At 38.9% G+C, this 25,212-nt stretch overlaps 2 protein-coding genes across 7 annotated transcripts in view; one reads left to right on the forward strand and one right to left on the reverse strand.

Annotated features, from left to right (window-relative positions):
- The window catches only part of LOC104609049 (RING/FYVE/PHD zinc finger superfamily protein), a 51,976-nt gene extending 43,874 nt beyond the window's left edge, over nucleotides 1–8,102 (forward strand). For 4 of the 5 annotated variants that reach the window (XM_019199720.2, XM_010275244.3, XM_010275245.3 and 1 more), the window contains one exon: nucleotides 7,651–8,102. In XM_019199720.2, coding sequence (XP_019055265.1) covers nucleotides 7,651–7,731 — 81 coding nt within the window. In that variant the 3' untranslated portion in view covers nucleotides 7,732–8,102. Of the gene's footprint in view, nucleotides 1–7,287; nucleotides 7,347–7,650 lie in introns of all 5 variants that reach the window. The other variant, XM_088892795.1, reaches the window with a different exon arrangement.
- A 5,083-nt stretch (nucleotides 8,103–13,185) lies between these two features.
- PRHA (pathogenesis related homeodomain protein A) overlaps nucleotides 13,186–25,212 on the reverse strand; it is a 58,842-nt gene continuing 46,815 nt past the window's right edge. For both annotated transcript variants that reach the window (XM_010275242.2, XM_088892798.1), the window contains 3 exons: nucleotides 19,761–19,811; nucleotides 15,902–16,156; nucleotides 13,186–13,582 (listed from right to left, as the gene is read on the reverse strand). In XM_010275242.2, the coding sequence (XP_010273544.1) occupies nucleotides 13,262–13,582; nucleotides 15,902–16,156; nucleotides 19,761–19,811 (627 nt within the window). In that variant the 3' untranslated portion in view covers nucleotides 13,186–13,261. The remainder of the gene's footprint in view (nucleotides 13,583–15,901; nucleotides 16,157–19,760; nucleotides 19,812–25,212) is intronic.

Below are 25,212 nucleotides of genomic sequence, written 5' to 3' on the forward strand. Positions count from 1 at the left end.
CAAAAAACCAAAACTGACAACTTTTTGATTCTCTCAAAACAATCTCAAGCAAAAGTCAAAGAAACAATCCAGAAAGACCCCATGAGAGCAAAAACATCCAAACCACCCCTGGAGTGAAACTTAATCCCTCCTTGCTCCATGACCAAGACCTCAATCTCCACAAACTCATCCTCCCGGCTTGAAACATCATTGCCCCAACATTTGTCACCTTCCCAATGAGCTTTTTTGTTCACTTTCTCTTCTCTTATCCTTCTTTCAACATCCTAAAAGGCTCTTCTCGCAAAATCCTCACCACCCAAGAAAAGCAAACCTAGACTCTTTCCAATCATGACCTCTCTATCCACCTGGTTCTGGAGAGTCCCACACCATGCCCTGTTATTGACTCCATCGTTATTTTGCATTGTCCCACTCTTACCAAAAGTACAGTCAGCATCACTCTGTTATTCTATTGCTCTTTCCCTGAATGGGAGGTCACTAGCTGGCTTTGCATTGTTGCCCCCCTAATGTCGGTGCCAGATGTCCTACTGCCTCTTAATCTTTTCATCTTATAAACCCATTTGTAGTTTTTCATAGATCTTGCTCCCGCTAGACCAAGTTTTAGCCTGAAGAATATCTTCATCATATGCACTGTATTGTGATTTTTTGAGCTATGTGATTTCTTGTTGATTGCTGTAAACAGACTGTGCCGAATGGGTCCTAACAGCCTCTCTTGTAATATCCTTTATTTTATGTTGATGGGCCACACTTAATGGGCCTGTTATTTATTCTTGTTTTATTTTTCTTTATGTAACTGCCAAGCTGGCCGCCCACTTAAGGGCATTCTTGTCATCATCAAATTTTTAGATCTTAATAAAATAGGGTTAGAGGAGAATGGAGAATTATTCGACTCCTTCTTCTCTTACCTCTTCTCTTCGCCATCTTCTTCAAACCTGTTTTATTCTGCTAATCACTAAGTTTAATCTTGATATTAAAGGACTGATTTACATCTTGGTATCAGAACGGGTTTAGTTCCTCTTCCTTCTTTTTCTTTGTTCTTGTACACTTTAAAATCAAGAGAGTGTATGGAGAGATAGGTTCTCTATAGTATAGAGAATCACTTGCCTAGTTGGTAGAAGGGTTTGGAGAGTTTAGTTCTTGCTAGATTTTGCCAAGAAGTGATGTTGTTCTGTTGCTGCCCGAAACCCTAGCCGATTAGAGATTTTCGAGGTTACTAGGAAAGGTGAAGCTCGGGTGTGGCGCTTTGTGCTTGGAAGGTGTCTTGTGACTGCTAAAGGAGGGCGGTTCAGGTTTGGAAGAGTTTGGGTTAGTTTGGTAGGTGCGGTAGCATCTTCTCTCTTCCTCTCATCTGCTGGACGGAGCAAAACCCTAGTTTTTCAAGCACCCGAGTGCTAGTTTGACTTCAAGTAAGTTTACATAGTCAAAATTTTTGTTCCTTGATTTCCGTTTGATTAATGGAGACATACGAAAGTGAGTTAAAGCAAGTGCCGATTTCTGGACCTACCTCAGTAGATTCTGTTTTGACTGGTGTTACCACAATTAAGCTAGATGGGATGAACTATCTTGCTTGGGCACAGTCTATAAAAATCTATGTTTGTAGTAGAGGAAAACTCGGGTATCTCACAGGCAGTAAGGTGAAACCCGAAGAGACAGACCTTGAATTTGAAAAATGGATGCAAGAGAACCATACTGTTATAGGATGGTTAGTCAACTCTATGCAACCCCATATAAGCCAACACCATCTCTGGATGTCTTTGGCTAAGGAGATATGGGATAGTGTAACTGAGACCTATTCACAGAAACTGAATCTAGCCAAAGCATACAAATTGAAAAGTGATGTGAAAAACCTAAGACAGGGGGAGAAGAGTGTAGCAATCTACTACTCTATACTAAAATCCCTATGGCAGGAAATTGATGGTATGGAGACAATGGTATGGGAGAGTAAAAAGGATGCTGAAATGTATAGAAAGCTGGTGGAGAGAAATAGGGTGTTTGAGTTTCTCACTGGACTCAACCCTGAGTTTGATATTATTAGACAAAATATTTTGGCCAAGGATGAGGTTTCTCTTTCACAGGCATATGCTATGATAAGTAGTGAGGAGAGTAGGCGGCAGGTTCAGTTGCAGAGTCCACCTACAGAACATTTTGCACATGCAATGAAACCAAAGGGCCCTACTAAGAAAAGATAGCAGTTGTGTGAATATTGCAAGAAACCACGACATACAAAGGACACTTGCTGGAAGCTTCATCCTGGACTTCTCCCTGATAGATTTAAGAACAATAATAACCCTAAGAAGGGCAGTCAGTTGGGAAAACCAAGACTGCTAATGCTGTTACAGTACCTGAAGGGGGAAGGAGAGTGAAGAGAAATCAACCATTGAGCAGTTGGCTGCAATGAAGCTGGATTTTGAGAAGTATGGGAGGCTCTTAAATCACCTGGAAGCTACAGTTTCTTCAGCTCACCCTTCCAACAGTACATCATCTTCATCGGCTTTTGCTCACTCAGGTACTCGTGCTTCTGCAAGTCATGCTTCAATTTCAGGTAATCATAAAATCCCTTGGATTATCGATTCCGGTGCATCAGACCATATGACCAGTCTATCTAACCTTTTTTGCTCATGTTACCTTCTCTCTAGGAAAGAGAAAATATCCCTTGTCGATGGGTCCATTGCCCCCATCTCTGGTAAAGGTGATATAAAGACCTCTGACACCCTGTTCTTATCTTCTGTTCTTCATGTCCCTAAGCTTAACACAAACCTCTTATCTGTTAGTAGCTTAACAAAGTCCATGAATTGCAACATAACCTTCTTTCCCACTCATTGTGTTTTTCAGGACCTGCAGTCTCAGAGGATGGTTGGGAGTGGCCATGAGGCGAACGGAATATACTTGCTGGACACACTGGATCAAGCTTTGGGACCACCTCATGGAGTTGCCTTAGAGTCAGTCGTGTCAGAGTTTGTTAACACAATTTTATTATGTCATTTCCGGTTTGGTCACTTGTCTTTTTTTGCTTTGAGTCATCTGTTCCTAGATATGTTTAAAGAAGTGTCTTTATCGAGTCTTCATTGTGAATCATGTGAGCTGGCAAAGCATCGTAGACATTCCTATTCAATTAGCAATAAAAGATCACTTTCTCCTTTCCATATTGTTCACTCTGATGTGTGGGGGCCATATCACATGCCAACCATGGGGGGTTACAAGTACTTTATCCTTTTTATTGATGATTATTCGCGTTACACTTGGATTTATCTCATGAAATCCATGGATGAAGCACCAGCTATTGTGAAAAATTTTCATGAACTCATCCTCACCCAATTTAATACTCGTATCAAAATATTCCGCTCTGACAATGCTAAGGAGTATTTTGAGAGAACCCTCTCCACCTATCTTGAAACTTTTGGGGTTATTCATCAAAGTTCTTGTTCCTACACTCCACAACAAAACGGGGTGGCGGAAAGAAAGAACAGGCGTGTGGTTGAGGTTGCCAGATCCCTCTTGTTTGCATCCCATGTTCCTGTAAAGTTTTGGGGAGATGCTATTCTTACTGCTACCTTTCTGATCAACCGTATGCCCTCCCGGGTCCTTGGCTTTAAAACTCCTTTTAGTCTTCTCTTCCCGGATGAGGATCTCTTTTCTCTTCCTCTCCGTGTGTTTGGATGTACTTGCTATGTGCATATTCATAGTCACCAAAGGCACAAGTTTGAACCTAAGGCTCATAAGTGTGTTTCTGGGATATGCTTCCACACAGAAGGGTTATTACTGTTTTGATCCAGTTCGTGGCATCCGCTTTGTATCTCGGGATGTCACCTTTGCCGAGTTGACTCCCTTCTTTAGTATTCCTCCTGAGGGGGAGAAATCTGGTGAGCCCTTTGCTATGTCTCCAGCTGTTCCTCTTCCCATCCCTTGTGAGTCCGATCATGGGGTGTTCACCTCTTTCACTGGACCTACCTCTGATATCCCTACTCCTCCTCCTTTTGCTCCTGCTCTCCAATGGTGGTACCAAAGGCAGAGATTCAGACATGTGCAGGTTGTTTCCACTCCTTCAGAAGAGCATCTTGCCACTCCCATCATTTCTGAGGAAACAGGTCAGCCCTCTACTAACCCATCTTTGACTGTCCCAGACCTTGACCTTCCTATTGCTCTTCGCAAGGGCAAGCGGAAGTGTACAGCCCACTGTATCTCCAAACACTTATCTTACAACTTTCTCTCCCCTTCCTACTACTATTTTCTTGCATCTGTCTCTTCCCATGTGATACCCAGGTCTGTACCAGAAGCATTATCTCAAGCTGAATGGAGGGATGCTATGATGATTGAACTTGATGCATTGCATAAGAACCATACTTGGGATATTGTGGACTTGCCGGAAGGGAAGGAACCAGTGGGTTGTAAATGAGTGTTTACCATTAAGTATCACTTCGATGGCTCTGTTGAGAGGTTCAAGGCTCGGTTGGTTGCTAAGGGTTACACCCAAATGTATGGCATTGACTATCTTGAGACATTTGCTCCTATAGCTAAGATGACTTCAGTCAGGGTTTTACTTTCTCTAGCAGCTACTTTTGACTGGCTATTACACCAGTTTGACGTTAAAAATGCCTTTTTGAATGGAGACCTGCATGAAGAGGTCTATATGTCTCTACCTCCAGGAGTGTATGGGAAAGAAATGAAAGGCAAGGTGTGTAAACTACACAAATCTATTTATGGTCTCAAACAATCTCCTCGGGCTTGGTTTGAGAGATTTCGGGCTGCTCTTGTCTCCTTTGGCTACATTCAAACACAATCTGATCATACACTGTTCTTGAAGAGAAATGACTCTCTGGTGACCTTCTTGATTGTTTATGTTGATGACATTGTGGTCACGGGTAATGACATTGAAGAGGCCAGTAAACTAAAAGGACTTCTCAACTCTGAGTTTGAAATCAAAGACTTGGGAGATCTTCAATATTTCTTGGGCATTGAAGTTGCTCGGTCTAAGGATGGTATCTTCATATCTCAGTGCAAATATGTCCTTGATCTTCTTGTTGAAACTGGTAAACTTGGAGGTAAACCTATCTCCACTCTCATTGATCCTAATCATAAGCTTTTTGCCACAGATGGTGAACCTTTGTCTAATAAGGGAGTGTTTCAGAGACTGCTCGGGAAGTTGTTATACTTTTGCATGACTCGGCTAGATATTTCCTATGCAGTAAGTGTTATTAGTCAGTTTATGCATTCTCCCAGAGATACTCATCTAGCTGTTGCAGAAAGGGTTTTGTGCTACTTGAAAGGTACTCCAAGGAAAGGTATTCTATTTGATAAGCATGGTCACATGAAGCTGGAAGCCTTTACTGGTGTAGATTGGGCATGATGTATTGATGACAGAAGGTCCACCTCTGGTTATTGTGGTCTAGTTGCTGGGAATATTGTGTCTTGGAGGAGTAAGAAACAATCAGTAGTTGCTAGATCCTCAGCTGAAGCAGAATACAGGACAATGGCTCATGGTGTGTCAGAATTACTATGGCTATGATCCCTTCTAGAGGAATTGGGGGTGGACTACAAGAAACCAATGATGCTCTATTGTGACAACCAAGCTACTATCAACATTGCACATAATCCTGTTCAGCATGAAAAAACTAAGCACATTGAGGTTGATAGGCATTTCATAAGGGAAAGAGTCTCTTCAGGAGAAATTTGTTTTCACATCAGAAGAGCAACTGGCTGATATCTTGACCAAGGGAGTTCCAAAGGGGGAAATTGACACACTATATAAGCAAGCTAGGCATGATTGACATCTATGCTCAGCTTGAGGGGGAGTGTAAAGAGACTGGGCCGAATGGGCCCTAACATCCTCTCTTGTAATATCTTTTATTTTATGTTGATGGGCCACACTTAATGGGCCTGTTATTTATTCTTGTTTTATTTTTCTTTATGTAACTGCCAAGCTGGCCGCCCACTTAAGGGCATTCTTGTCATCATCAAATTTTTAGGTCTTAATAAAATAGGGTTAGAGGAGAATGGAGAATTATTCGACTCCTTCTCTTACCTCTTCTCTTCGCCATCTTCTTCTCTTGTACAGTTATTCAGACCTGTTTTATTATGCTAATCACTAAGTTTAATCTTGATATTAAATGACTGATTTACATCTATTGGCTCGCTTTATCAAGTTCTCTTCCTTTTCATCAAGCTTGCTCCTTTGGCACAGATCAACACCCAGTCTTCTCCCAGGCTCCTTTCTCCAGTTCCAAGAACATCCTCTGGCTTTTGGTAGTGTTACAGACGATAGCTTGTGGGTATCCTTTTTTTTTATTTTTCCTCTCTGTAACTTTGCCCATCAGAGACCACTGCAGATTTTTGGAGTTTGTCTTTCTTCCAGAATGAACAGGAATTCCTGTAATAAGTCTGCAAACAAGCACCACCCTGTTCTCTTTCTTCCTTCCAGTACACACAACTGTCTTCTGTAGTTCTGTTATCATCAAACGTTTCCACAATTGCCACAAACCAACCCTTCACATTCCTCTTCATTTCCGCTTCAAATTTTTTATCAGCTACTCCCATTGTACTTTTCCATCCTTGTTTTTTAATGGAGAATACTGTTCCATCCATAAAACCCTTCAACCATCAAGTCACCTCTTCAACTACTAAAACGGTGGCTCTCTTTTCATCTGATTTTTAACATCCACCTTCCATACTTCAAAACAGAACTTCTTAGCTTCTATATCTACTACTCCTCCATTTCACTATTGAGGAGAGCTCTTCTTCGTAACTACTCTCAAGTACACTCATTCTTGGTGAGGGAAATCAAGCTGCTGACTGGTTGTCTAATCTAGGTCATCATGAAAATTATCATGAAACTAGGAGTCTAAAATACAGTACTTTAATGTGTTTCTTGTTTCTTAATTTGAAGTTAAAGATCTAGGTCCACTTAAGTATTTCCTTCCTTGGGATTGAAGGTGCCATTTCTAGTGATCAGTCTATAGATGTCCATTATATGACAGGACTAAACACATTGAGGTGGACAAAGCACTTTATTAGAGCAAAGCTAGAGACAGGAGTAATATCTGTTCCTTATGGTAATATTATAGACCAGCTATTTTGATACCTTTGCGAAAGGGGTTACTATCCAATATCACAATGATCCATCTTTGGGGGAGTTGTAATATATATCTATATGCAACAGTAGGGGCATTGTAATCTTTCTACATTACTTATATGCTCTCTCTTATAAAATAAGGAGTGGGTACCACTGCTCTAATTTTTTTTCTTTTTTTGACTCTAATCTCTTTTCTCTCTTTTTTCCTCTTTTCTATATTGCAGGACTGGTATCAAACTAAAAGATTTGAACAGAGTGGAATTGGGAGAATATTGTTATTGGGGTGGGGGTGTTGAGGCTAATTTTTTATAAATCCTCTGTGCTTTGGAACTTTTTTCTTGTTTCTTTTTGGAGGTTTTCTATATCTGATTCTTGTACACTACATGTTTTGGTTGCCTCTATGATGTTTTAATTTTTTAACATTATAGTTTGAAGGGACTAAGAATTAGCATCAGAATTACTAACACCAATATGTTTTCACTTCTTGCTATTTTTGGCAAATGACTTTAATGGTTATATGAAATTTATGTATTTCCCCAGAGCTCTTTGAATTTTTAAGCTCATCCTTTCCCTTTCATGCTTTGTAGTTGCGGCCTCGGCTAACTGCTAAAAGAAAGAAATTGAATCGCACCAAGAGTGATAGTTCAGAACAAGTAGAGAGGACATGAAGTATCTATACTACACTTGATGGTAACCTTGAAATTTCGTGTAAGTAACCATAAATCTTGCTTGGTCATGATTCTTGTATATTCTACTCACATGCATTAAAACGGCATACATATAACTGAGTTGAAAATTTCCCCCCAAATGTATTAGAAAACACTGGTACAAGCAGTCAAATTTTTGTATTACCATCCCAATTGAGTTTGTTGTAGCATCAAGTACAGTGCAATTGTAATCATTGAGTGATTCATTTCTGTTTCTTTTACTTATTTTATTTGTTAACTGGCTTTTTTGTATTGCATTACCTCCATAATATTTGTTGCAGATATGTTACTTTAGCATTTTATTTATTTGTTTATTCAATAGAATCCTTAGACCTCTTGTCTTGGTGCAATGGGCTAGAGAGAGGGAGAATGAATGATCAGGTACATCCTTCAATTCTTGTTCTCTCTGGCTCTCCATTTGCTTTGTGCATTATTGAGTGTGCTTTTGACTGGAAAAGGTAATTTCTATTTAGCAAAGTAGAAACTGTGCAAGAATTAACAATCAGTGCCCTTGCACTCCACCCAGAGTTCTACTCATGCCTTGTTTCTCCATGCACACACAGAATATCACGTAATCAATTAATTTGTTTGTCTACTGACTCTGGTAAACTTCCGGGTCACGAGTCACTTGCGTAGTTTTTCTTCCTCTCATGTCTGGAGTTCTTTCGATGTGCTAATAAGAGAAACTATTGTGCCAAATAAGTTGTAAATTGCTATGAAAAATGTAAATGCGGCCAATATCACCGCGAACCAATTGAGTACTTAAACTACCATTTACCAATCCATATTTTAGTACTTCATTGACGTGTAGAAGATGCTTTATGGGCCTTTATAATCTTCATTTAAACCATAATATAACTGTTCCCCAAAAGCTTGTCTATTTTTTTTTTCCTTCAAAAACGAATCAAGAGGTTACCTTTGATGAGTGGGTTCTTGATTGGGACCGGTGAATGCTTAAGGTCCAAGGTTTTATGGTTGAATCATGGTTTTCAAAACCAGACCGGACCGGACGGTCGGACCGGAAAAAACCAGGAACCAGTCAGGTGACCGGTTTCGGTTTTCTCCAAAACCGAAACTTTGCCCAAAACCATTGATTTTGGTCAGCAAACCGCTGACCTGGGCGGTTAACTGCTCGAATGGTTTTGATTGTTTTTTATTTTTTAATTTTTTGTCAGAATGGGCTGACCGTTCGACCCGGTAACTGGACCCCTGACTGGTTCGATCTCCAGGTTGTTTTTAAAAACCATGGGTTGAATCTATTGTTGGCAGGCGATTGTGGAGAATCATCAAATCAAAGTTGTGATATGTAAGGGCATTTAAATTGCCGATGCCCTACAAATTTATCAGTTGGAGCCAATGGGCTCCAAGACCCTCGTAAGTCGTAACTACTGTCCAAATCACCTGCTAAGTTAAAAAAGGTTCAGGATTCACCATATGATTAATAGATTGTATTATTTTTACAGCCATGTTTAACACCCTAGTTCAATTCAAATGCATTCAAATGAAACATGGTAGACTGATCATTTCAAGTCTACCTTTGATCTAGTTTTCTTTTTGGTCAGGATCTAGTTAATTTTATAACCCCTTCCAAGAACTCAGATAGCTGAGACCAACATGGCTAATGGCCTTATTCTAGTTAATTTTGTTACCCATTGAGTGGATCTCGATTATCTGAATCTAAATGCAGGGCAGTTTGTGGTTATCTGTATTACATTATATAGGCCTTCTCACCCATTTCAATTCGATAAATTTACTCATGGAATATAAGCAATTGTCAACCGAATGAGAAGTCTTTGAATCATGACCATAATATCCAATTTATTATTGTATGTGCCTCTGCTGGAAGTCTGAAATTAAAGGCCAATGGAGACCACTTAATTCGACTCAAGCCAGATTCATCTTGAAAGGTCAACTTATGGTATGAAGCTCAGCCTTTATAGTATACCCAATTTTTCCTCAAAATTCACCTTCAAATACCGATTCTACAGAACAAAATCGGTGCCAAACCTTGCCTGGAGCGGAATTCATTTCAGGAATGATTGAATAAAAAACATGGTTACCCACATTGCAAAATATCAGTTATAAATGCATTCATGTTCTTTCCTTAACACTATGGAACAGGGTTGATGGCAGAAATTTCACATAACACTACTTTTTAAATTCCATTTGATGCATACTTGTAAGATTCTTCAAAGTTTCTCCATGAAATGCATATTTTAATGGTTTAGGTGAAGTGTGAAATGGAAGAATTAATGCTATTATAAACTTGTCAATACTTTAAAAACGATTCTAATTTGGTTAAAAGTGAATACTTAAGTCCAATTTTATGGCGAGGTTTTGACAGGATAAAGTTTTACTTTTACAGAGTAGGCTCAGTTTGGAAAGAGTACAAATGCAAATATGAACAGTATGGATACATAAAAAATCATATAAAATACAAGATTTTGCACTCTACATATTTGTATTTGTACTACTTCCAAATGGAGCCATAGGTATAAAAAAATCTAGGAAAAAAATATGGCATTTAATACCATAGTATAGGTATCAGCTTCCAAATACGGTATGACCCATGTTGGTTATGTTGATAATTCAAACCCTGGTTTGATTTTTTTTTTTTTTTTTTGGTGAAATGCACCATAATATTGGACAACATGGGAAGAAAAACATATGCGGTGTCTCTCATGATACCCAATAAATCAGAGAACCCAAAGAATGTAAATTAACTTCGCCAAGGCTACCCCTGTTGTGCAACCCCATGGATCAAAAGAAAAGAAAAAGGATCAAAAGCTAGGAGACAATTCCTCTAGCACAATAAGAAAATATGATTTAGAAGGCGACTCCAAATTGGTGATACTGCAGCAACAGAAAATATGAGATTCCATGGATACAGGGTGTTGGGGCGGGAGATGCACAAGCATCGTGAAGGCATAAACCCTTAGAAGAGTAGATTTAGGCCTGTCTAGCCCCGGGCCCAAGCTTGTATTTTAGGATCAATGTATGGGCTAATCTGGGCCCGGGATCAGTCTAAGGCCCTTGACACAGGTATTAAGCCTGGCCCGGTCCATGATCACCCCGGTCAACACCCTTTAATGTACTTTGGTGCTAACTGGCTCTTGGGGGTAAATTGTGTGTGTATGTGGCTATAGGCCAGGTTCATTACAAGCCAAGGACAACCCAATTTAGCCAATCCCAATCCAATTGAATTTTTTATCACAATTGTTCATGTCAGTTTATTTTCTTTTCCCTTCATATTGGTGATGGAATTCTTTGCAAGCAAAATCTCTACACACTCTGAAAGTATGGGAATCCAGCTGTATTTCGGGAACATCTCCCCATGAATTTAATACTTGTAAAGATATTTCTAATGTTCGCCAGATGTTATGTGAGCAGAGTATTTACTTGGAGGAGATCTGAGCTCTTGATATTGGTTCCCAATGTGTTTTTTTTTTTAATATTAAAAAAAAAATCAAATATAGGGCTATTTAGGCTGACCCCAGATTTTCTGAAAGCAAGAAGTGTGCATGTTCGTAATGTGCAGGTGGATGCTGTTCTCTCAGCCTGTTCGTATACTTTTTGCTTTCAGCAGATCCTAGTTTAAAATTACCTACAAGTCAACAACCAATTGAATTTCCTTTTTAGGACACTGAATGTAAACATTCCACTATAAAAACATAGAGTGCCCATGCAACGCTAGGGGTGCAGGTTGGGTGGATTGGGTGGATTTATGATCAACCTAGGCCTAACCCTAAAAGCCTGGACCGAGCCTTAGTTCAAATCTGATTTTTTCAACCCAAGCCCAATTTGCATTGTAATTTGATGCATTTGGATTGGGCTCAGGCCCGGGCTGGGCTCAGGTTAGTCAATGAACCTGATCTAAAAGTATACTGTCTATGTATGTATGCATTTATTCATATATATATATATATATAATTACATGTATACATATGTATGTATGAATGTGTATAGTTGGACCGGGCTTGGATCAGATTCAGGCTATTTAAGGGCTAAGCCCAAACCCAACCAAAATAATTAAAAAGCCCAAATTCTTAAGTCCGAGCCCAGCCTAAGGACCGAAAAATCGAAATTTGCCCAAGTTGTACCCCGATAAAATTTTGGGCTGGGACAGTTTGGGCTCAGGTTAAACCCACCCAAGTTGCACCCCTATGCATCACACGAGTCTCATACTCCAAGGCCCTGTTCATTTTCACTTACCTAGGCAAGCACATTACCCAGGCAAGTGTTTTTCATGTTTCACTTGCCCGGATAAGTGAGATTCCAGCATTTTTGTACAATACACATTATCCAGGTAAAGAGAGATGAGAGGGAAAGCACATTATTGGCATGCGAAAATTACTTACCCAAATTTCAGGAGTGCATCAAGTACCTAGGGTAGCTGATACTCTTCGGTATCTTGGCTTACTGCAGACCCTAGTGGCATACGAACGCATAGATAGTGATCAATTGTTCGCTTGGCCACCTTAACCCCCCGCTAAATACAGGCAAATGAACGGGGCCCAGAAGAGCAATTCAATTGGAATTGGCTGATTGGGTTGTCTTTGGCTTGCAACGGACCTGGCCAGCTGGCCATTCCCTCGTTGGTTAGGTTAATTCATGTTCTAGTACATTTCACAGACACTATTAAACTCTTTACATGGTCACAGATGCACAGAAAAATCAGTTAGCTCATGTCAGGTTCTAAATATCGATACAGACCGATATGCAGGTAGGGTGTATCAGCCTGTATCGGTGTTTTTTTTTTGTGGTAGGGTGTATCAGCCTGTATCGGTGTTTTTTTTTGTCTTATTTATTTATTTTTTTTTTCAAAATCGATTCAGAGGAATTGGTTTAAATCCCGATTACTCTCTGAACCATGACCTAACCCAATACAATCCCTATAGGAGTCCGATGCGATACATATCTTCCGATACATGCCAATACGTAACGACATTTTGAACTTTGAACTCATCTTTTCACTTTTTTGCCTGTAAATCACAAGCTTATATAACATATGATCCCACTGCCAACTCTCATCTACTCCTCCGTTTATGAAAGATAGTAGCTATTTTATTTTGCAGAAAAAATGTTTTACGAGTGACATATTAAAGCAATTATTTCAGTGAACAAATTAGTTTAAATTTTTATCTTTTAGTTTAAAAACTAAAATACACTTGTTTCAATTATTTTGATAATGCACATGCCAGTATGCCACCAATGTTTTTAAGTGTCGTGAAATAAGATCAGTTTCAGACAAAACCACCGAAACAAAATAAAAAATCTTGTGTTTGAAATTACTAAAATTCATTTATTTTGATTATATATGGTGCTGTAAGTTGCACCATGTGCTCTTTATATGCTTTGAAGTTTGAACCGGGTACTGTTGTGATTTGCATACTTGTTTTGTACTGCTAAATTAAATACTATAAAAAGATTTTCTATTTTTCGTTTTTAATGATCTACAGTATTGTAATACTGGTGTTCGATGATCAACAGTTTATACATGACATTGTTTCTCTCTTATCTCTGCAACTGGAACATAGATTACAACTTGTTCGCATGAATGGGTTTTATCCCGTATAAGATTTTTTCCATTCTGTATTCTCAATAATACTTTCTTCAGCTTCTCAATTCTATCCTCGAGATGACACAACCTCTCCATCTCAGCCATGTACAGTTTCTCCTTTTTCTTCATTTCATCAACATTTGAACTTCCCCTTTTGGATTTAAGGTTAACCCTCTTTTCTGAAGGTGCTTTTCTTTTTAAATTGCTCATTTGCTTCTTCAAATTGACAAGACTATTGAAACCTTTTCTCACCTGAAACAAAAGTTCATCGAGATATGAACAATAGCAACATGCTGGAAATCTATGATTGAACTTCAATGCTATTCTACCCGTCAACGACCATCTAATTTCTTATGCAAATTCTACTGTGCTGACAGAACTGGTTTTAAACAAGAGCTTCTTGAAGTTTCTGCAGCATGCTTCAAGCCCTAAATTGGTTTACACAATATCATGTTCAACAGGAATCTTCCCTGATTCCCAACCTCATTTCCATCTTCCAACAAACATATGGACAAAAAAAATGAAATAAATCCACATATACTAGTTTACTATTAAGTGGATGCCCTCTGTAAGTGAACAGATTTTATGTTGAACGAGGATTAGAAAGAGATGAAAATCAATGAAAACCTTGGTCTTTTCTCTATTGGAAGACACTAAACATGTTGTAACATCCGCCCTACATGAGAGAGAACAAATAGGAAGTAGCAGCATATGGGAGGATGAAGCCAGTTGACCACAGTGTTGCATGGACTCTTCTAAATGGATGATGCGTCTTTACCCTGATTCCGTACCCAGTCCAAGGCAACCCAAAAGCAGAGAATCCCTCCCCACTCTATCTCTTGCTAAAGAATCTACTAACATATTTTGCACTTCTAGGGAAGTAGGGATCCATTTGAACAAGGCATTCAAGGAGGACCCTAGTGAGACCACCATCCTTACCGAAGTCCTAAATTCCCGAGGTATTTGTTCTTGTCCTTTCATTCCAACAAATAACCACTTCACAGTCTCCCTCCGCTATTACATCCCTTAACCCCTGATGATGCAGTAATTTTAATCCTTATATTTAGAACCTTCAACTCTGCTCTCAAAGACTTCCATTGTCCCACTGGGCCTAAGAAGCTAAGCATTAATATTGCCTTCATGATTTCTGACAATACCCCCCTATACCTGATGCCCCAGATTTCTGATACAGTACTCCCCAGATTTCATTGATTAACTATATATTTAAAATTTAAAATTTTAGAATATTATTAATTTTTTTCAATATTTCATTAAAATAACCATAATTTTTAAAAATATTTTCCTAAAAGAACCAACAGGGAATTGGTGATGAACCTGGATCTCTTGCAAGCAAAAATTTTGCTCACATAGCATCCTGCCACACATTGGGAAATATCCCATACACTTACTTTAAATTCATGAGGAGATGTTCCCAATGTGCAGTGGGATTCCCATGGTTTCACGGTCTGTACAGAGCTTTTGCTTGCAGAGAGTCCCATCACATTTGTGATTGGATAATTGGCCTAGTATTTTGATATGATTCACTTACTAAGGCATTATAATTCAAAAGAAAAAGAAAAATGCATATAACCATAAAACTGTATTCTCAATATAATCAAAACATATAGTAACAATAAAGAGAAAAGTTAAAATGGCAAATAATAGACATAAATAAAGAAGAGAAGATGGCTAAACACCAAAAGGAAAACAGAGAAACATACCTATTACAGTCTCTTAATTTTTCCTAATTGATTTATAGAGTTCTTTGCTATGGTTTTGAGCCTTAAATGTGCAATTGTATTTCTTATAATGATCTTTTGAAGGTTTATTAACTAATCCCATGTTTCTAGAAAACTTTCCTGATTTTTTAGATTTCCAAATACCTTAGCAGAATTAGCTAAATATCTCTGAAATTTCTCCCACTCTACATGGTGAATTGTTCATCGATACTTTTGCAAGTTTAAAATTTTCTTGACTGTTATCTTCTGACATTTTAACCATGGACCATTTGAAAAATAGGGGTTTTCATTAAAATATTTGATGATGTATGTGCAATAATAATTAAGAAACAGTTCATTTTTTTTTTATCTTAGGCAGAATTGCAGCGTTCATGTAGGATTTTTTCTTTGGATTTTGAGATCAAGGCCTGGTCCTAATCTAAAATGAAATATTCTCACATTAGCCATCTTTTTTCTGGGAGGTAAAGAGATACAATTGTTTCAGGGTTCTACACTGTTTGCGATCTGTTCATGTTTGTGGAAAAGAAAGAAATAAAAAGATCTTTGAAGAGAGAGATAATAGAAGAATTGTGACTCATCATGGACTGGCTGCCAGTTCACCTAGAAATTGAAGATGCACCTTGGTCCTTTTTCAGTGCTGAGGTATGGCCTATGTTATATCTCGTTGATGTAAGTAAATTATTGATTACACCCTCTATATGTCTGATGTAAGGTCTTGACATGTAAGACTTGTTCATTTCTAAGTTCTCAACCTTTCTATGTTATTTCCACTCCTTTAAGTAAATTTCTTTTTCATTTGCTAACCAAAGATAAAATATAAGTCAGTCCATACCTCATTTTTGTTGGTGAGCAATGCATTTGTCGCTTTCTTGTGTTTCTTTTTCTTCAATAAGGAAATTATAGACTTTGGATTCTTTCTAGCACGAACTTTTCTCAAGTTTTTGGGCATACGCACTCCAGTTTCTGATGGTACCAGAGAAGGGTTATCCTTCAGAGCCACTTGATCAGCAGTTTGGTATTTTCCAATTTCTAGACTTGAATCTTCAGGTATGCTGATAGAAGAGCCAAGTTCTTTCATGCTTTCTGCCTGTAATGGGTGTTTGAAAAGTTCATGGACATTAGAATAGTAAAGCAGTAGACAAAATTCAAATCCAATGCAGATAAAGCTTGTTACCAGATTTACTACGCATGTCGTTTAGAGAACTCTAAGGGTGTCTTTAGTTTGATACAAATAAATAACTTTTTAACTGATATCAACTGGCCATCAGTAGAAAAAGTGAAAAAAAAAAAGTTTGGTTTCAATATATAAAAAGCCTTGATAATTTTAAGTAAATTAGGCCAAGTAAAAAAAATTAATTATGATAAGTAAGTTAAGTAAACAGCTTTGATAAGTTTTAGTAAACTTTACCTTCTTCAAAAAAAAAACAGCTTTTGACAAGTAAGTTTAAGTAAATTAGGCTAAGTAAAAAAAAAAAAAAAAAAAAAACTTAATTATGACTGACAATAAGTAACTTATGTGATAGAGTTACTCTTGATAAGTAAATTACCATATACTTACTGATGAACCAAATACCACCTAGATGACCAAGGAATCTTTGCACATGGCAATATTGAATGGCTATCATTACTTGGGGGAAATGTTGATAAATTGTGGAATACATGCTAATGTAGTAATGTAATCTATGATACACACACAAATATACTCATTTTTTATCAATAACAGAAAATTTTATTAGAAAAATAAATATAGCTTACAAAGGAAACAAAGGGGAAAGATAAAAACTCTTAACCCTTCCCAATAAAGACGAAAAAACAGTTACAGCACTGCCAAAAGCAAATGTTCCTTTCCCACCCCTTGTTTAGCCAGAGTATCTGCAAAGGAATTTGCAGAATTTGCAGATCTCTTCACCCAATGAAACTGAATCTCTATTCCCTTAGTTACCCAGTCAAACTCTCTTTTTTCATTAGCAAATTTCCAGAGTTTACTATTCTCCTTTGCAGCCATCCCTATCATCAGTTTTGAATCTCCTTTTACAATTAGCATTTGAATATTCAACTCCTTTACCTTCTTTACCCCTTACTACACTGCCATGACCTCGGCTCTAAAAGAATCAGCAACCCAAATAGGACTAGAATACATTGCAATTACTTTACCCTCTTCATCTCTAAAGGCTCCTCCCACACCTGAGGGCACCGGGTTGCCCTCACTACTGTAGAGACAAAGAGAGTTAGCCAAGGAGGCTATTTCTGTAATTTTACTTCTTGTTATACTTTATTTTCTTTTGTACACTAAGGACATTTTGGTCCTTTTACAGATTAATATATACATCTTTTCTTAGGGTGTCAATCTGCTCATTGGACACACCCACAAATCTGCTGCTGTCTCTTTCTTTCTCTGACTTTACAGACACAGATCAGCCTCTGACATGGTATCAGAGCAGGTCACGATCTGATCTGCTGTGTCTATCTTTCTGTTCCTTGCTTACTTTGGCATCTAGAGATTCTCCTAGCAGTATATGGGAGTCCTTTGGTGCCCTAGAATACCTTTTTTTAAGGCTATCTCGATCAGCCCTTGATTGATCTGAAATCTGGGAGTCTGTGCCATCAGATCTACTTCTTTCCCTTCAATCTGCACTTAGAGTCGTCGGATCCTCTTGAAACTTCAGATCTGGTGTCACCCAGAGGAGCCTTGTGATCTTCTTCAGTATGGTTGGATTCAGACTGGTTTAAGAGGGGTTTCATTCATCTCTAGATTCGATCTACTGTGATAGTTTCCTTTTTTTGGACATCAGAGTGAAAGGTAATTGCTTCTCATAATTCTTGTTTCGACTTCTAATATATTTCTTGAGAATCAGCACTGTTATTACTCTTCTATACCAGAGAGACCTTTCCAGATCTGGATACTACTCTTGGTGAGATTTTGAGAGAAGAAACAAAGTTGGTTACACAGAATACAATTGGATCCTAACTGTAGAGAAGATGGGCCGAATGGCCCGTAGCCCACAGTTGTGTTTTAATTTTATGTTTATGTCCTGTTTTGTTAATGGGCCTGTTAACCTTAGTTTCTCTTATGTTTAATTAGCTAGCCACCCCACTAAGGACTTACTTGTAATTACTAAGGATTTACTTGTAATTTCCGATTATTAGTGATTATTCTTTAATGAAAAGGATTAGGGAAAGGAGGAGATGAATGAACAACTCTTCTCTTTCACCCTTTCTTCTCAATCGTTCCCTTCCTCTTCTTCTCTTCTTGCTGTCTCCTTATGTTTCTTCTTCTTTCTAATCTGATTTCTTATTTCATGTTTAATTAGCTAGCCACCCCACTAAGGACTTACTTGTAATTACTAAGGATTTACTTGTAATTTCCGATTATTAGTGATTATTCTTTAATGAAAAGGATTAGGGAAAGGAGGAGATGAATGAACAACTCTTCTCTTTCACCCTTTCTTCTCAATCGTTCCCTTCCTCTTCTTCTCTTCTTGCTGTCTCCTTATGTTTCTTCTTCTTTCTAATCTGATTTCTTATTTCTTTTGGGACTGTTTTTCTTCTCTAACATAGATGCTGTTTTTCTTGCAACAAAGTCTAAGGGGAAGAAGGATTTTGCCCGAATTCAGTGCTATGAATGCAAGGAGTTTGGACATGTTGTGTCACACTGTAAGAACACATGTACATACTGCAAGCAACAAGGGCATATCATCACAGAGTGTCCCACTCAACCACCAAAAGGAAATGGGTCTAATCAGAAGAAAGGGTCTTATAAAGCCTATCATACATCCGTAGAGAATTCAGATGCCTCATCATCTATCACTTCAGTGGCTTCTCAGAATGATAATCCTGGTGGTATTTCTAGAGAAAGGATTTGGCAGCTCATGTCTTTGGCTATCTCTTCCGCATTCTCTGCTATTGGCCTGTCTAGTAAGTCTTCTACCTTATTCCCTTCATCAAACCACCTTTGGATCATAGACTCGGGTGCCTCCAACCACATGATAGGGGCTTCTGTTGGTCAGTCTCCTAAACCCCATCTCCCTAATAGCATATTATCACTGGGAATGGTGAAAAACTAGATATACTTGGTTGTGATGATTTACTTTTATCTACTTCTAAGTCATCTTACTTTCACTTACCCAAGACTTTATTTGTGCCTAAATTAATTACTTATTTGTTTTCTGTTGGTCAACTTGTGGAAGATGGTAACATTGTTTTGTTTTCCTCTAATGGTTGTTTGGTACAAGATCAGCAAACTAGGGAGGTAAAGGGGAAGGGGCTTAGACTGGGTTGATTGTTTGCCCTGGAGATTGAGAAGAAGAAATCTGACTCTATTTGTACTTCCTGTTTTACTTTCTACTTTCTACATGCACCTATGTAAGCCAGGACATTCAAGCTGGGCATTCAACCATGGGTGCCTAGTAGTCTAGGTGAGGCAATGCCTTGACAACTATGTTTTTGGTATTAAAATAAGAGTAAAATATGAGAAAGATTCAGGTGATGCTGTTCTAATTCAAATTCTGTTCAATATACCAATTAATAATTTATCCAGTTCATGCATGAACATTTTTCATTAATCCATTTTTCTCATCTGAGGGTATTCGCAAAGACAACAGAAAAACCATTGTCCACAAAGATATGGCACTTCTTTGTGCTGGAAAATGTTTGACAAATGTAATAGAGATGTTGAGAGCTCAGAAGCTGACCTTTCTGATTCTAAGAGCTGTATAACGAGCATTCTTGAACCACTTATTGACCTGAAAGTAGTAAGTAGAACGAAAATGTTGGGATCTTCAAATGAAAAATAAATATGAATGAGAAAGGATTTCCATGAAGGCAAAAGTATGAATCAAATCACGCTAACAAGTGTTCTGTCCAGGGCATTAAAATTGTTATTCACACACTACACTACCCATGATTACTGAACATTTTGTGTGCATAAGGCTCCAATTGCATATTTGTGTATATATATTTCATTTTTACTTTTTCTTCCTGAAGGGGTAGACTAAATTGCACATAACCCTAAATGAGAGGAAACACACCCAAGGTTTCCCTACCAATCATAGAAATCCAGTAAAAATCAGTCAGGTTTCCAGCTATCCAATCATTTAAGTAGCAACACGGTAGCTTTATGCTTTAGCCCCATGACATTGATTGAATATATTACAGCTAGGGTGGATCACTGGGCTAAAACAATGGAGATCTTCTCAATTTTATCAATAAATGACATCATAAGAAAGTGGAGAGAAGTGGCGAGCTCTTCTTCCAAAAAGACTACAGTTTACAGTAGGGCTGTTCACAGAATGTTAAAAACCAGCCAAATCTGACCAATTCAACCCAAGATGGTTGGTTCTAAGAGAATGTAGTCAGTTTCAGTTTAAAAAATGTTAGTAACCGATGACCCAGTTTCCTTTTGTTAGTTGAGTCAGATTGTCAACCGCTAGCCCACCTCTCTATTCTCTAGTCTCTTGTCAGTGTTAGGTTGATAGTTGACTGTCTCCCACAAAAAGCCAAAAACTAAAAATTAAAAAAAATGTAAAAAAGTAAAAGGCAATGATTTGATATGAAATGACAGAGTTTCATACAAGCAGGTGAAAATCTGATCCACAAACTTCATGGGGCCTGGTGGGACCCAGTGTAATACTTGGGCACACATGCCAATACAAAGGGGATGTGTGGTCATGATTTAATATCTTTCTGTCCAAATGTGAAGAATTGAATGCATTTTAGCATTTACCAAGTAAAAAAAACCTAAAAACCTAAATAACTCTTTTGTCATAAGTGTCCTGTCTTCAAGCCAATTTTTTAGTTTTCCAAGGATATAGGTTTGTAGTGGGTCCGACATGGGTCTTTTAATTAGTTGGTTACTGGTCTTCCTGAGATAGCTGTCTATGGTTTGGATTTTCCCTTTGGTTCAATTAAAACCGATTAAACTGACCAATTTCTGTTGGCCAACTTGTAGAAGATGCTAACACTGTCTTGTTTTCCTCCAATGGTTGTTTGATACAAGACCAACAAACTGGGGAGCTGAAGGGGAAGGGGCTTAGACTGGGTTGGCTATTTGCTTTGGAGTTTGAGCAGAAGAAGGTTGATTCTATTTCTACTTCTTGTTTGCTTTCTACTAGTTCTGGTTTTGGGACTGTTAGAGTTAGCTGAATGAAGGGTAGTTTAGTCTTTTTCAATCAGTTTAAGTTATGTGCTTATGTGGCAGTTCTAATTAGACTTCCTGTCCCATACTTAAGTGGGGGTAGTTTAGTCATTGTACTTAATTAAACCCCTAATCCATATTATGGTCGAATGGTAGGGTTTAGGCTACCAAGTTCGACTGATTTCTTCTTCTTCTTCTTCTTCTTCTTCTTCTGGTTCGAACTGTTGAAGCCACTGAACAAACATGGTATCAGAGCAGGACGTTGCTTTCTAAATCTGCTCCTCTCTAATTGTGACTTCCTTTTTCTTCTTTCTGGACTGGAAATGGAGAACACTCGACCTACGTCTGAGAACACTTCGGTCCTTCTTCCTCTGCTCAGAACTTGATTGTTTTTCAAGAAAATAACTCCAGAAGTAAGTGGATGCTCGACTGAAGCTCTCCATCGAGATTGGTTACCTTTTTTTTTTGTGCTGTTAGTATTTCTGGGTTGAAAGCCTTCAAAAATCTGCTCGGACTGATCAGAACCTAAAGAACTAGGTTGTTTGTAGCCTTGGTTCTTGGAAAAAAGTCCAAGAACAGGCTATGTTTACAGTGACCGAATGGTGTAAGGGTATGTTTGACCCTTTTGTGTGGGTCTGTTGATTGTTTTGAAACCTCTGTCGGTCACAAGTGACCTGAATCGACTGACAGGTTACTGCAGTGGTAGTAGTTAATGTTTCTTTTTTTTGGACTGGTAGTGCCCTCTGAAAAGGTTAGACAGACTTGTACCATGTGTGACAGCTATGGTCGTGTGGTGGTGTTTGTGATGCTCACTCTCTATTGAGCAGCTATGGTCGTATGTGGTTAGTGAGTTGCTGAATTAATGTCATTGTGATTTATGGTTCTGTGAAATCAGTAGTGGTGTGAACAAGAACAAAAGTTTGTGTTTTTTTTTTGGGCTTGAAGGAATGGCCGAATTGCCCACATCAATTTTCTGCCTTGTTGGTGCTGCCTGAATGCTGGTTTACCTTTCGTTATTAATCTAAATGGTAGTTTGCTCAGTGGTGATTGATTGTGACTGGTTGTGAACCTATCATCTGTGTTTGGAGACTGCTGTAGTGTCTGGAACATCAAACTCCTGACAGCAGTACTCGGTTGGTGACTGGGGATTCAGCATTAGAAGTAGCATTGGGAGGGCATCATGGCAGCAACTGGAGATGGTTGTAGTGATCAGAAACCTAGTCTACTGATTCCTCTAACTATTCGGGTGTGTAGATGACTTCAATTAAACTTAATGGTGAGAACTATGTACCATGGGCCAAGTTAGTGGAAGTTTTTCTCAAGGCAAAGAGGAAAATGAAGCATGTGAAGGAAGATAAACCATCAGCTGACTCTTCAAGGTTTCATGACTGGGAACAGGAAGATGCCCAAATCATGACATGGTTATGGAATAGTATGGAACCCAAAATAAGTGCCAACTTTATGTTCTTAGATACAACTAGGACATATGGGAACATGCTAAGAAGCTTTGTTCTGGGCAGGATAATACTACAAGGGTATATCAGCTCTATCAGGAGTATTTTGATCTACAGCAAGGGAATAAAACCCTAGAAGAATACTATGCCAGTATGAAAAACCTCAGAAATGAATTAAATGTCTATCATCCCCTAACTCTAGATGTTAAGGTTCAGCAACAACAAAGGGAGCAACTGGATGTCACTAGGTTCTTAGTGGGGCTGAAATCAGAGTATGAACCAGTTAAAGCCCAAATTTTGGAAGGCTCTACTCTTCCTACACTTGAGGAAGTATTTGCAAGGCTTCGCAGGATCTCCTTGGGTTCTACAGAGAGTACCGCACCGTCTGACAGATCAGGATTTGTGGTAGCTAGAGGAGGTGGACGTGGTAATAGAGGGGGAGGACATGGATCTCGAGGAGGTCGTGGTGGTTCCATATTTGGCCGTGGTGGTGGTCGTGACTCAGGGGGAGGCCATGGTAGGACATTCAGTGAATTTTTGTTATGATCTCCATGGCCCACCTTCTACATCTGTTTTTGGGAAGGAGATGATGAGTGTACCGCGCGATGAGTATGAAAGGTTCCTTCAGGCTACTTCACAACATACTACTGCCACCCTTGCTCACTTAGGTATTGCTTGTCTGGCATCCAAACCCTCTCCCTGGATTATTGACTCTGGAGCCTCTGATCACATGACCGGGACTCCAGGTGTGTTCTCTTCCCTCTCTGAAACTTCCACATCTCAAACTGTTACCCTTGCCAACAGTTCCTCTTCTCCCATCTGTGGTGTTGGTAATGTTGACACGGATTCTCTTTCTTTATCATCTGTTCTATATGTACCTAAATTTCCATTCAATCTTATGTCAGTTAGTAAATTAAGGCCCTTAATTGCTCTATTACATTTTTCCCTTCATTTTGTGTTTTTTCAGGATCTCAAGACTGGGAAGAAGATTGGTGGAGGGCATGAATCCAGTGGATTGTATTATCTTGACGGTGGTGGATCATCAGTTGCACTTCAGACTTCCCTCACTCCTCTACAATGGCATTGTCGGCTGGGACACATCCATCCCTCAAGGCACTCAAGATACTAGTTCCGTCTTTGTGTCATTTGTCATCTTTACAATGTGAGTCGTGTCAATATGGGAAACACCATCGGGTTTCCTTTAGTCCTAGAGTTGATAGTCGTATGTTGTCCTTTTGCTTTAGTTCATTCAGATGTTTGGGGTCTGATTAAAATAGTCTTATAATGGTTACAAGTATTTTGTCACTTTTATTGATGATTGTTCAAGGATGACATGGATTTATTTAATGAAATGAAGGAGTGAATTATTTTCCATTTTTCAAAAATTTCATGCTGAAATACAAACGCAATTTGGTCTTCCAATCAAAGTTCTTCGTTTAGATAATGGTCGTGAATACTTACTCACTTCTTTCCAACAGTATTTAGAACAACAAGGCATCATTCATCAAACTTTATGTGCATCCACCCCTCAGCAAAATGGGGTGATTGAACGAAAGAACCGTCATCTCCTTGAAATTGCTCGATCTATTCTTCATCATACGAGTGTTCCTAAACGTTTTTGGAGTGACGTTGTGCTTACTGCTTGTTTCGTTATTAATTGGATGCCATCCTTCAGCCTTCATGGTCGGTCTCCCTTTTCTATTTTGTTCCCCACCTTGTCTCCCTTTCCATTAACACCTCGGGTCTTTGGCTGTGTGTGCTTTGTTCACAATCTGAGTCCTGGGTTAGACAAGCTGGATGCACACTCTATTAAGTGTATCTTTCTTGGCTACTCTCGGACCCAGAAAGGGTACTAGTGTTACAATCCCATTACTCGGAAGTTCTATGTCTGTCTTGATGTCACGTTTTTCGAGTCCGTTCCATTCTTCTCAAGACTTGAAGTTTCGTTATCTCCACCTTTGCTTCCTCTCCCTCTTCCAATCCGTGATCCCATTCCGGGTGTTCCAGTTGGGGCTGAACCGTCACCTTCTCCAGTGCAGATTCCTACTGAATGACCACCAATCCGACAAGTGTATGCTCATCAACAGACACTGGCACCTCCTCCGACTTCTACCTTGTCTACGGATCCTGTTGTTGCTCCTGTCCCAAAATCTCCGAACTTGATCTTCCCATTGCTTTACCAAAAGGTAAACGTAGTTGTACCCTACATCCCATTTCTAATTTTGTATCAGTCTCTCACCTTTCCACTTCACATTGCCAGTTTGTTTCTCTCTTGTCATCTATCTCTATACCTAAGGATGTCCAGGAGGCCCTTACTTCACCTAGGTGGCATCAGGCAATGGAGGAGGAGCTCTCTGCTCTTCAGCATACTCACACGTGGGAACTCACTACTCTTCCTCCAGGTAAGCATGTTGTGGGTTGCAAATGGGTGTATACTGTTAAATACTTTCCGGATGGTAGTGTGGAATATTTGAAGGCCCGACTTGTTGCTAAAGGTTATTCTCAGCTATATGGGGTGGACTATATGGAGAACTTCTCTCTAGTGGCAAAGATTAG

The sequence above is a fragment of the Nelumbo nucifera genome, chromosome 8, assembly GCF_055504915.1.
Source record: "Nelumbo nucifera cultivar China Antique chromosome 8, China Antique-T2T, whole genome shotgun sequence".
Taxonomy (NCBI): Eukaryota; Viridiplantae; Streptophyta; class Magnoliopsida; order Proteales; family Nelumbonaceae; genus Nelumbo; species Nelumbo nucifera.